General features: G+C 45.2%; 1 protein-coding gene across 1 annotated transcript in view; it reads left to right on the plus strand.

The window, feature by feature from the left end:
• The window catches only part of LOC121552862 (triadin), a 41476-nt gene that overhangs the window by 13176 nt on the left and 14525 nt on the right, over nucleotides 1-13775 (plus strand). The window contains exons 4-7 of the mRNA XM_041865945.2: nucleotides 623-757; nucleotides 9156-9182; nucleotides 10258-10347; nucleotides 10684-10710. Of these exons, the coding sequence (XP_041721879.2) occupies nucleotides 623-757; nucleotides 9156-9182; nucleotides 10258-10347; nucleotides 10684-10710 (279 nt within the window). The remainder of the gene's footprint in view (nucleotides 1-622; nucleotides 758-9155; nucleotides 9183-10257; nucleotides 10348-10683; nucleotides 10711-13775) is intronic.

Raw genomic sequence — 13775 nt, forward strand, 5'->3', positions numbered from 1 at the left:
GTCATGGACACCTACTGCCTACTGTGTGTCTCTACCTATGACGAAATGGAAATGATGTCTCATGCTGTTTGCCTGCACAGCACAGACAGACAGACAGACAGACAGACAGACAGACAGACAGACAGACAGACAGACAGACAGACAGACAGACAGACAGACAGACAGACAGACAGACAGACAGACAGACAGACAGACAGACAGACAGACAGACAGACAGGTGGTAGTCTACACAGTGTATGCGCCAGCAGAAATTAGAAGTAACCCATTGGACCATGGCTGGACAGAGGACATGTTATACTATATCACATTCTTTATAGTCATTTATTTACAAGCTATTGTTTATAGCCATGTACACATTCAACTTCATATAATTTCTCTGTTTGTTTCTGGGTAGGAATTCCGTTGCTGGGATTTGCTTGTTCTCATGCATTTACCTACATACAGAATATTTGAACGTTGTATGATTCCATAGAATGCAGTTTTATACATTTGTAACTATGTATTCTTTAAATATTCCTTAGTCCAGTTTTTAGTGGAGTGTTTATAGAAGTGTGTGTGTAAATGTATGGTGGCTATGCTATGCGGGGTCTTAGCTCACACGGCCTGTTCACCACACTCTCAGGAAGCATTCAGCATATCAGCTCGGACCCCATGAAAATGGTGAACGAGGCGGTGGAGGAGTCCACTGGCTGGGGCAACCTGCTTCTGACCTTTGCCTCCAGCCTGGTAGCACCTGAGGAGGAGGATGAAATCGAAGGTATACTTCACACATACTACCCTAATAATAGACAAAATAACAGCAACAACTGTCAGCTTCCTGCTTCCCCTGTTTGTCTCCTGGCCTCTAGAGGTCAGCTGTGTTCCCCTTTGCCTTAGTTCTTCCTCATGTGTCCTAATTAGCTTATCCAGGTCACCTGTGCCTTGTTTCCCCTTGTGTATTTTAGCTGTGTGTTTTCCCCTTGTTTGTCACTTGGTTATTGCGTCCTGACTGTGTGTCTCCTGCTTTGTCTCACCGTGTCTGTCCTAGTAAGTTTTTGAAGTTATCTTTAGTTTGTTTTTCTCCCCTCGTGGAGTTGTTTTGTTTTGCCTCCTGTTTTGTGAACATTAAATCTACTTGCCTGGAGTATTGCCTTGGGTGTTTCATTTGGGTCCTACAACATCTCCTCTGTGGCTAAGGGGTAGTACCCCCAGCTCTACACTTCTGAGACCGGAGTTCTAACCCGGATTGTGACAGAATAACCAAGTCAATCATGGACCCAGAAACACTCAGTTCCCAGGACCTGTTGGCGGTGATCATTCGACATGAGGCTTCTTTCCAGCGCCATGAAGCCGTTCTCAGCCGACAAGAGGAGCTGATGGCTAGACATTCTCAACTCCTGGCCGAAATGATGAGTTCCCTTCACCAGCTCTTTGAACGCCTCCTTGGTCCTCCCCCTTCCCCCGGTCACCTCCCAGTGACGACAGGCCTTCTCGGTTGGCGGAGCCCCGACTACCACCTCCCAAGCCCTTTTCTGGGGATCCAAGCTCTTGCCAGGGTTTCCTCACCCAATGCTCCCTCACCTTCGAGCTCCAACCCTCAAGTTTTCCCACAGACCGTTCCAAGATTGCCTACCTCATTACCCTTCTTTCAGACAAGGCGCTCGCCTGGGCCTCTGCGGTGTGGCAGTCCCAGGAGGCCTGTTGTGACTCCCACGCTGCATTTGTAGAAGAGTTCAAGCGGGTGTTCGATCATCCTGTCAGTGGGCGGGAGGCTTCCAAGCGCCTACTGTCTCTCCGTCAGGGCCCCCGAAGCACGGCAGATTTTGCCATTGAGTTCCGAACCATGGCAGCAAGGAGCGGATGGAATGATGAAGCGCTGAGGGTCTGCTTTCAGGGAGGGTTATCTGAGCCCCCTTCAAGATGAGTTAGCCACCCGTGAACCAGCTGAAGATCTCGAGTCCCTCATAGCCTTGGCCATCCGCCTGGACAATCGTCTAAGAGAGCGGAGAACGGCTCGCCGTCAGGTGTCTCAGTCCCAAGTTCCTCTGAGCAGCTCTGTTTCTCCAGTTTGGACTCCGTCATTCAGAGCTGCCCCGGCTCCTGAACTGCCCCAGGATTCCCCGGAGAGCATGCAGTTAGGCCGTTCCAGGCTTTCTTCCAACGAAAGGGAACGTCGCATGAGGGAGCGTCGGTGCCTCTACTGCGGGGTTGCCGGCCACTTCCGCTCCACTTGCCCCGAGCTTTCGGGAAACGCCTGTCCCCGCCCAGCTACAGGAGGGTTGTGATGGGGAAAATTAGAGCTCCTCCTACTAACGCGGTCCTAGCTATTCCAGCCACTCTGTCCTGGGAGGGCCACCAGCATCGGGTCCAGGCTATGATCGATTCCGGTGCCGCAGGTGATTTTATGGATGTAACCTTGGCTAAGGAACTTAAGATCCCTACCCAACTACTTCCTCAACCCCAGGCAGTTACAGCCTTAGATGGCAGACCTCTGGAACCAGGAAAAGTTACTGAGGCGACTCAGTCCCTGCGACTTACCATCTCTCAACACCAGCAGGAGGAGACCTTCTATCTCATTGACTCTCCCGAGTATCCTATTATCCTGGGTCACCCTTGGCTATGCAGACATAATCCCCAGATCGACTGGCCTACTGGCACCATTCTTAGCTGGGGTCCCACTTGCCAACTCACCTGCATGCTTCAGAGTTCCTCAGCCCCTAGTACCCAGTTTCAAGAGTCTGTTGACGTCTCCCGAGTCCCCAGTGTTTACCATCGGTTCAAGGCAGTGTTCAGCAAGGCCCGGGCTACTGCCTTACCGCCTCATCGCACTTATGACTGTGCCATTGATCTACTCCCTGGGTGCTGCCCTCCTAGAGGTCGGATCTTTTCCTTGTCCTCCCCCGAGCACGCAGCTATGGACACCTACATTAAGGAGTCCTTGGCAGCCGGCCTCATCTATGCCTCTACTTCCCGGCTGGGGCGGGCTTCTTTTTGTTGAAAAGAAAGACGGGGGTCTGAGGCCTTGTATTGATTACCGGGGACTCAACAAGATCACGGTTCGGAATCGATACCCTCTTCCTCTCATGGCCACTGCTTTTGAGCTGCTTCAAGGGGCTTCCATTTTTACTAAGCTGGATCTCCGCAATGCTTACCATCTCGTGCGGATCCGGCCAGGAGACGAATGGAAGACGGCGTTCAACACGCCCACGGGACACTATGAATATCGGGTGATGCCGTTCGGGCTCACCAATGCCCCCGCAGTATTCCAAGCCCTGATTAATGATGTTCTCCGGGATATGCTTAATCTGTTCGTCTTCGTGTACCTGGACGATATCCTCATCTTCTCGAGGTCACTGAAGGAACATGAGGGGCATGTTAGCCGGGTTCTCCAGAGGCTCCTTGACAATCACCTCTACGTTAAGCCTGAGAAGTGTGAATTTCATGTTTCTCAGACTCAGTTTCTCGGGTTTATTGTCACTCCCGGGCACCTAGAGATGGATCCCAAGAAGGTCAAGGCGGTCCACGATTGGCCCACACCTGCCACGGTCAAGGAGGTTCAACGGTTCATTGGCTTTTCTAACTTCTATCGGAAGTTCATCAAGAATTTCAGCTCGGTGGTAGCCCCCTTGGCGACGCTTACCAAGGGAGGAGGGACCAAGATTCACTGGGGTCCGGAAGCAGCAGGGGCCTTCGAGGATCTCAAGCGCCGCTTCACTTCTGCTCCGATTCTGGTGACCCCTGACCCAGAGAGACCTTTCGTGGTGGAGGTGGACGCCTCAGAGGTGGGGGGTGGGAGCCGTCCTGTCACAGAGGGGTGCGGATGGGAGATTACACCCTTGTGCCTTCATGTCTCGCCGCCTGTCTGAGGCCGAGCGCAACTACCACGTGGGGGATCTAGAGTTGCTTGCGGTAAAACTGGCCTTGGAAGAGTGGCGCCATTGGCTTGAGGGGGCTCAGCACCCTTTCCAGGTTCTCACAGACCACAAGAACCTGGAATATCTCCAACAGGCTAAGCGGATGAACCCTCGGCAAGCACGATGGTCCCTTTTCTTTAATCGATTCCAGTTCCTCCTGACTTACCGACCTGGCACCAAGAACGTCAAGCCGGATGCTCTGTCTCGAGTCTATTCTCCCGAGGTACAAGAGAAGCCCTTGGCATCGATTATTCCGAGGTCTAGGATCGTCGCACCTCTTCAGTGGGAACTAGAAAGAGGTGCAGGGAAGCTCTTGCCCATGAGCCCGATCCAGGCGGTGGTCCTGCCGGTCGCCTGTACGTTCCTCTCTCGGTTCGGGCCCGCGTCTTGCAGGGGGGTCATGAGTCGCCCTTGACATGCCATCCTGGCAGTGCTCGCACACTGGAGTTCCTCCGACGGCGGTTTTGGTGGCCGTCCATCAAGAAGGACGTGCAGGTCTATGTTGAGGCCTGCCCTGTGTGCAACCAGGGAAAGTCGACACGCCAGCGACCCCAGGGACTGCTCCATCCCTTACCTGTTCCTCGAAGGCCATGGTCACACCTTTCTCTGGACTTTGTTACGGGACTTCCTCTATCCCAGGGCAACACCGTCATCCTTGTGGTGGTAGACCGTTTCTCTAAGGCTGCCCGGTTTATTCCCCTGCCCAAGCTGCCCTCGGCTAAGGAGACTGCTGAGCTCCTCATGAACCATGTCTTCCGGATATTTGGCATTCCCCTGGACGTGGTCTCTGACCGAGGTCCCCAATTCTCGTCCCGGTTTTGGGGGGCCTTCTGCAGGCTTATTGGGGCCACAGCCAGCCTATCGTCAGGATTCCATCCAGAGTCTAATGGCCAAACGGAACGGATTAATCAGGATCTGGAGACCACCCTGCGGTGTATGGCGGCCAGTAATCCCACGTCTTGGGCCACCTATATCATTTGGGCTGAATATGCCCACAACACCCTCCAGTCCTCAGCCACCGGATTGTCCCCCCTTCGAATGCCAGTTCGGTTACAACCCTCCATTATTTCCAGAGGAAGAGGCGCAAGTTGGTGTTCCCTCGGCCCAGCGCTTTGTCCAACGCTGTAGGCGGACCTGGAAGAAGGCCAGGTGTACCCTCCTTCGGACCTCCCAGAGATACCAAAGTCAGGCTAATCGCCACCGCCGGACGGCCCCTAGTTTCCGAGCTGGTCAGAGAGTTTGGTTGGCCACTAAGAACTTGCCCCTCCGGGTCGAATCCAAGAAGCTTTCCCAGAGATACATCGGCCCTTTCCGCATTGCTAGAAAGGTTAACCCTGTTTCGTATCGTTTAGTTCTGCCTCGCTCCCTTAGAGTTAACCCCACTTTTCATGTTTCACTCCTTAAACCTGTCTTGTCTTCTCCTTTTGCCCCCCACACAGACCCCCGCCACCTCCCAGGATCATAGACGGCCAGCCAGCCTACACAGTCCGCCGGATACTGGACTCCCGGAGGGTCCAGAACTCTCTGCAGTATCTGGTGGACTGGGAGGGCTACGGGCCAGAGGGAGCGCTCCTGGGTTCCAGCCAGGGACATCCTGGACCCAGGGTTGATCCGAGATTTTCGCACCCTGGGGCCAGGGTGTTCTGGAAGGAACGTCAGGAGTCGTTCCTAGAGGAGGGGGTCCTGTCAGCTTCCTGCTTCCCCTGTTTGTCTCCTGGCCTCTAGAGGTCAGCTGTGTTCCCCTTTGCCTTAGTTCTTCCTCATGTGTCCTAATTAGCTTATCCAGGTCACCTGTGCCTTGTTTCCCCTTGTGTATTTTAGCTGTGTGTTTTCCCCTTGTTTGTCACTTGGTTATTGCGTCCTGACTGTGTGTCTCCTGCTTTGTCTCACCGTGTCTGTCCTAGTAAGTTTTTGAAGTTATCTTTAGTTTGTTTTTCTCCCCTCGTGGAGTTGTTTTGTTTTGCCTCCTGTTTTGTGAACATTAAATCTACTTGCCTGGAGTATTGCCTTGGGTGTTTCATTTGGGTCCTACAACATCTCCTCTGTGGCTAAGGGGTAGTACCCCCAGCTCTACACTTCTGAGACCGGAGTTCTAACCCGGATTGTGACAACAACAGTAACATAATAAACAAAACACCATTGTATTTCTAAAAGAAAAAGGGCTAGCCCGCTTTGATTTGATGAGTCACCTGGCAGGTCATGCCTCATTCAACTTCAAGCTGTTTATTGACACATTTTCACCTCCGCCATTTCACCTCCATAAACGTGTCTGTGTGTCTGTGGTACACATATTCAGTAAAGCACACCGCTGCAACATTAAGTCTATATGGCTTCAGGAGGGATGCAGGAGAAATCTGGCAGACTGAGAACCTGTGAACCATAGCGCAGTCACTGGCTTCTCTCCAAGGCTAGCCTGTGGTCCTCTAAACACTCTACACAATACTATATATACTGTAAATCACAGTATGTTAAAAGGAGGTCCATACATATCAACCTGACCCTGTTTATCATATCTCATATTACATAATGTATTGTAATATTAAATACAAGCTCCATCCACACAGAGCTAATACTAGGATTCCAAACTCCAAACTAAAGAACGGGACACTGTTTTGCAGCCTTTCACACAGAATAATTTTGAAGTGGAAGAACAATGCTCTCGACCTGCAGCGTGATACCTATAACTCCTGTACCACATTTGTGTGCGACTGTTCTAAAAAAGAAATTCAAGTCAACAAAACAAAGCCCAAATCAGCTCTCTTTCTCTCTCTCATCAATCCCTTGCTTTTGTCTTTTCACCACTCACTGTTCACCATGCTCACTTTAATGTACAGATCTCATCTCCAAGCTCCACACTCACCATTACACAACATACTCAGCAGTTTATGTTTCCTCCCAACATCAGAACATACAGTTTACACAATGTTAGCTAAGGACATATGAAACAGCCAAGGAGCTAGTCTCCATTCCTTAGCTTAGCCTGCGATTCAGCTGGGTATTAGATGTATTTTTACCAGCCTTATTGAACCAGGAAGGAACTTGATATCAAGTATTCATTTCCAATGACAACCTAGCGATTTACCACTTCTTATAAGAGGAACTCTAAGTATACCCCAGTGTGGAGGACAACTACTGTACTACAGTTCAGGGACAAACTTCCTGCGGAACAGTAATGATTTGTGGCAGAGAAGCGAACACACATCAGTGTGATTTAGCAAAGCAAACATTTATAGTTAATTTAACAGCAGCACCACACGTACAGTTCACCAGCTGTAATTGAATTACAGTACAACAAAATAATGTAAGCAAATTTCACTTCGATTTTGCTAATAGTTTTGTTGTGCAATAAAGGGAATGCAGGAGAGTAGCACTAATGTCAGTCCCAATAGTAACTTGTTGAAGAAAGCAATGTAGTTTTATTATGCACACACACACACACAATTAGAGCTGGAGTGAATCAATTAAAACATATACAGATGGATTCACTTTATAGTTCACATCCAGGTAGCTGCTGATGTAATATTGTGATATTTATAAAACATACCATGCGCTATTCATTATCAGGATGCACACACTATTGTAGGTAACTTTGATAAGGAAACTGTTTCAGATGGTAGTATGGCTCAGTTGGTAGAGCATGGTGCTTGCAATACCAGGGTTGTGGGTTCAATTCCCACAGGGGAACAATACAAAAAATTAAGTCTGAAAATGTAGGCACTCACTACTGTAAGTTGCTCTGGATAAGAGCGTCTGCTAAATTATGTGAATATATTTGCTATCTGGTGATCAGCAATACTTTCTACCTAGGCAGAAAGAGTGAATTAAAAGGTACAGTAGTGGTTAAAAATGTTATGAAACAGGAATATTATGCACACATTTTAGTTATCAATACAAAATGCATGTAGACATTCAGTATGGCAGCATGGAAATACCTCAAAACACATCTACAATATCATCCAAAGGTACAGAAGCCTTTGTCATACAGACCAAAATTAAACTGACCCCACTGCATCCCTTCTTGGCTCAGTCATATCATACACACACACACACACACACACACACACACACACACACACACACACACACACACACACACACACACACACACACACACACACACACACACACACACACACACACACACACACACACACACGGTAACAGTGAAAGTAACAGTGACCTCTGCTCCCTGTTAAATGATGGAGAGAGTGAGTCTGTGGAGGGATGGAGGGGAAGACAAGAGGAGATAATAGAGACAGAGAAAGTAAGAGGGAAGGGTTGTCCCACGGTGGCTATGCATAGCTCAGTGGACTAAATGCAGATAGATGCTGACCTGCCTGGCTGTCTGACAGCTGTCTGTGAGTTACGACTCAAATGGCAGTGACTATTTCTGTCTTACTGTAGGGTAGACACTTTAACCACTCGTACAGGCACAACATAGTGTCCAGGTTTTGTGACGCCAAAGCACTGGCATCTTCTTAGTAGTTCAGATTCATAGCACTAAATAACAAATTATTAAATATATAAGCTTTAAAACATTATTTGTTGCTTTAATGTATTTATACAACCTGGTAACATTATCTCTTAGGCTAATGTGGTTTGAAAGGACCTCCTTCTCTCTGCAGTAATAGAGATATATTTCAAACACACCCCACAACATCAAATACACCATGCAGGATTAGCATTTTCCTCTCATTTAACTTCTGAGAGAAAAAAAAAATCCCAAATGTGAATATCTGCTATTCATAGCTAGAGCCAGTTTAGCACAGACGAGGTGGGTGTATTTTCACATCTCCCTTGAAGAATGGCTGACTCGTCAAATCAAACTGCTCTGCAGAAACTCAACCTGTCTACTGACTTTTGTGGAGATCACACTTGTTTTCCTCACAAACTTAGCATAACACAAACTTAGCATAACACAGCTGACATGTTATTCATAATTCAGCTACCACTCCTAGTCTCTTCCACAGGAATACATTCCACTAAATCGTCCACCTTTGCTCTGAGATCCATAGTAAACAAATGTACGAGCTGTTGTTGCTGTTGTTGTGTAGCCTACTGCCTCTCATTGAGTTGACTTATACTCTTTTGCGCCTTAGTGATTTTTAAGAGGTGAAAATAAGGCGCCTGCAGCTGGAGAAGAGCTTTACTCCCACTCTGATCCACATTCATATTTGATTTTGCCTTCATCAATGATTCACTAGATCTATTTTGTTGGTTCCTTTCTTACACTAACATTTTTTTTCCACATCTGTTATTTAGGTGAGCTACATCCGGTGAAGAAAAAAGGTTTGTTTTCATTTATCTATTAATTTTCCATAGGTTTTTTACTTATTCATCAATGTTTTATAATAGCTGTTTTCTTCATGCTCTTTATACCACAGATGTTAGTGAAAGGAAAAAACATATTGGTTGAGAAAAGCTTTCTGGCTACAGCACTATTGTCAATCAATGTGAATGCTAGCTCTTCTGCCTGCTACTTCCTGTGCCCTTAAAGGACTCATACACAGCTACAGGTTACTGTGAGGGACGCAGGCTTGGCTTTACAGCTTTGCAGGCGTCCACATGACCTGAGATAACAATCTCACTCATCCGGCCACTAATTAAGCTTTAGAAGTCAAAACCTTGTTTCCTACAGCAAGAGCTTAGACGTGCCGCTTAGTCACTCCAACCCTGCTGCTGAAATGCAGGTCACTGCATGGAGTCAGACCTACAGGACCTACACCATTTGTAATTGACTGCAGTGTAATGTGTATGATGGAGGTTTAGCTGTATCCAGTAGGCTATACATGCTTGGCTGTGCCAGAGACCCTAACAGAATGACCTGATAATATACGTCTAAATCTCTCTTATACTGTGAAATAATATTGTTTCATTCACTTCCCTTTGACCTGCACTGTTGGAGCTCGAAGCTTAAGATATTCACTGTACCCTGCATTTACATCTGCAACCATGTGCATGTGACTAATAAACTCTCCAAATCTCTAAATCTCTAAATCTAACACACTGCTGTCTAATACCTAAGGATTCTGCCCCTCTATCTCTCTAGATGGTATTTTGAAACCATTCCACTGCTTATTTTTCCACCACCTATCTGCACTATGCAATTCCCCTCACTCTTTAGGAGCCTCAGATCAGTGACAAAACAGATAAGCAAAATGAAACCTTGACACAAGATGACATTATGCTTGTTTTAGTTTTTTTATGACCAAATCAAATTTGAACATTTAATTAATGTAGGTAAGCTGCCCCAAGGATTTGAAAATATTATATAGGCTGAAGTTAATGGGGGTTGATTTTGTGGAGTGTGAGAGTATTTTGTGGATGTTCACCTTGGTACGTAACAGTAAAACCGCCCCAAAAGATATAGGATGGTACATTGAAGAGGATCATCATGCTGAAATTGAGAAGGGGGGAACAGAAGGTACCATGGCCATGCTTTCCAGGTTTATAGGTAAACATAAGATGTTTACTATATTTAAACTACATTAGACCGATTGTAGTTTAACTAGAATGGCAAAGTAACAAATGCACATACTGGTAAGCAAAATCAATGGATATCACTCTAACAATGCTGTTCTGCAGCAGTAACAAATGGTTTGTTGTTTTGTGGCTTTGCTAAAATTCTTACATTTTATTCACATAACCATCGTATTAACTTGGCTACTTGCAGTACTCTTACTAACTTCTTATCCATAGTCACACTTGTCAAGGGACATGGATCATGTTTTAATGACTTTTTGTGTTCTAACCTCTTGCTGCTGAAATCACCTTCCTTCCTACCTCATAGCTGCATTCCTACCATCCAGAAAACAAGGTTTGTGCCTTCCTGTTCTTAATATGATGTTCATATTGAAAATTAATCAGATATTAAATAACATTAGGCATGCATTGATGATTGATACATTGGAGTGAGGCATTTTGCTGCATGATGTCTATAAGTGGGAATTTGTACTGTTGCCAGATTTACAGCAAATGTGTGTTATCCTGTCATGAATTGCTATATAATGTGATATTACTAGCCTGTACCTGTGTGTGATTACTTGCTCAATTTGTTCCCAGACACCGTAATTATACTCCCAGAAGCTACTACAGACAACTGGTCCATTTACCTTAATTATTGATCGCTGTAATACATGGTCATTACACGTCTTCTGGATGTTGATATTGTAGTAGGACAAAATCTAATAGTACCATTAATTTCAGTGACTTCTCATTTCAATTGTCATAGTTAATTCCAGTTATAAATAGACCATTACAGTTTATCTCAGTCTGACTAATTATTTGGTAGTACTATGGTACAAATATTCTTAAAGGGGCAGTGCAGTCAAAACTAAATTTTCCTGTGTTTTACATATATTTCCACACTATGAGGTTGAAATAACACTGTGAAATTGTGAAAATTATGATAATGCACTTCTAGGGCTCTATTTTAACAAACCTTATGCAATGGTCAATCTAAGTGCAGGTCAATCTCAGTGCATCGCTATAGGTTCAGGGGTGTATTTCTGCTATTTTCACTATTACAATTATTGGTGCACTTGCTGGCCTTGGCACAAAAGGGCTTGGTTTTGATTAAAAAACAAGTTGTGGGTATGTCGAGGCTTGGCTCCTCACTGGCCAATCAGAATGTGCTCCATGGCGAAATATGAGGTTGCTTCAAGTTGTGTATTTACGGTCTTCTATGTATTGCCTTGGAATCAACGCCAATTCCAATGATAGTCCGTTATAGTTTGTTAAATGGCTTACAGAAACGAAATATCAAAATGTAGACTTATCTTGTACTGCGCCCAAATATGTGAACATAATCGGAACCATTTTACAGATCATATCATATTCACACATCTCCAGGAGTTGCATTGCATGTGTGCCACGGAGTTGTCGCCATAAAAGCAGGAAGGTGAATAATTCCTATAAGTTTCATTGTAATAAAATTAAACGAAAAACAAGTAACATGTAAAATGTAATTATATCATAACATCGCTTGGATGAAAAAGACAAGCAAGGGAGCCGACAAAAGAATATACTTCATAGAGAGGAGGGGAGGCTATGCTTGGTTTTTAATCAAATAAAACAAAATGGGAAAAAACATTAGTTTTTTATGTTGCTAAATAAAGTAGTAAGAAAGCAGATTAGTCTACTCTTGTTCCATGCCCATATGGCCAGTGTGCGTCACGGCTGGATAGGCTGTGTTTCCGCTGTCAAAATTAATGCCATAACCAACTGCATTACCATAACCAGCTTTTGGTTGGTCTTAAATATCCCTATCAGCGCTGCCTGAAATTAGCACTTTGGATCATGTTTTTAAGGACACACCTCAAATATTTCCAATCCCGCCCATCTGAGCGCAAGCGAACTGATATAAGACAGGTAAATTGCCGAACCTGACTTTAGGGCTGGAAAATGCCAGTGCGCCAGTTTTTACATGACGAAATTGATGCTAGCGCCACATTAAAGTCAGCCGAAAAGCCCCTAGTGTAAGAACTGTTTGAATAGACCGCCTGAAATGTCAACTTGTTTGGCTGGTTGGGATTTTTGGACCGCCTGTTGACATCACCAGGCGACACACCAGGCGGTATAAGTTAATAGACCAATAACAAAGAGAGGTTGCCCTCTCTGCCAATAACAGCTAGTTTTCAGGTTACACATAACTCCCATTAGGCTCCTCTAATTAGGCCCCTCTCTCAGACCACTCCCAGACAGTCCTAGCAAAATTCTTGCTTGAGAAATTGCATTTTGCTAAGAAGAAATGTTTGTTCATTTTTTTACAATTTTAATTTAAAACAATAACAGTAAGGTACTAAGTTGTTAGCCAGAAATTATTTGATATTCAGATGAAAATGCCTGCATTGGACCTTTAATTAAGAACAAAACTAATATATATGGACATTAATTCACCAGTACTGCATCTTGTAAACATGTGTTTCCATGTGTATACTGTTTATACAGTAAGTGTGGGTTGTCTTGAGGGTGTTGTGACTTAATTCTTGACAGGAGTTTGTATTATTTTGTTTTGTTCAGTTTTGTTCGGTTCCGTCTTCTTTTCGGTCTGGGGTTTTAACCGTTTTGGATTGCTGTTCATACCCAACATCATCATCATAACCATGAGCGAATGAGAGGATTCTTAAAGGGGAGACTGTTGGTACTGCAAGTCTCAGTTTCACTACCACAGAAAATAACAACTCTTCACTGACAGACTCTTTGTGGATTGACCATTTCTAACCTATAATTTTCCTCAAACAAGTCAACCTGTGTGAGTATAACGATGTGCATTTGTAATTTTGTATGGTGTCAGTCTTTGGGGTGTCTTGCATCATGGAACACTGTCATTATGTTTATACCACATGCTGCAATGTAATGTAGAGAAAGCATTATGTTGTATATATTGACTTGTGATGGTATGGAATAATGATCATACTTACACATACACACCACTAGATGTACATGGCTTAGGTGAGCAGAGAGCAGCTTGTCAGGTGTAAGCATTATGAGTACACAATAAAGATATTGTGTTAATTGTGTTGCAGTGGGTTGTGTTGTCTTGAAAACTCACAATGCATTATGGGTCTCTTTGGTTATGGCCCAGTGCACTGAATGTCACTTTTTATTCAAGGTTTTCTCACCGTGTTAAGATACACAGTTAATTCTGTAGTTGCAGGGATGTTTGCAGAGGAAAAGGAACCAGTTGCTGAAGTAGAGGAGGAAGAAGAGGAAGAGGAAGGGGAGGAGGATGATGAAGAAGAGGAAGATTATGACGAGGATGAAGAAGAAGAGGAGGATGAGGAAGAAGAAGATGAGGAAGATGATGAAGAAGAAGAAGATGAGGAAGAGGATGGGGAAGGAGAAGGAGAAGCTGAGGCCGAGATAGATGAGGATGATGAT

Source organism: Coregonus clupeaformis, chromosome 36 (genome assembly GCF_020615455.1).
Source record: "Coregonus clupeaformis isolate EN_2021a chromosome 36, ASM2061545v1, whole genome shotgun sequence".
Taxonomy (NCBI): domain Eukaryota; kingdom Metazoa; phylum Chordata; class Actinopteri; order Salmoniformes; family Salmonidae; genus Coregonus; species Coregonus clupeaformis.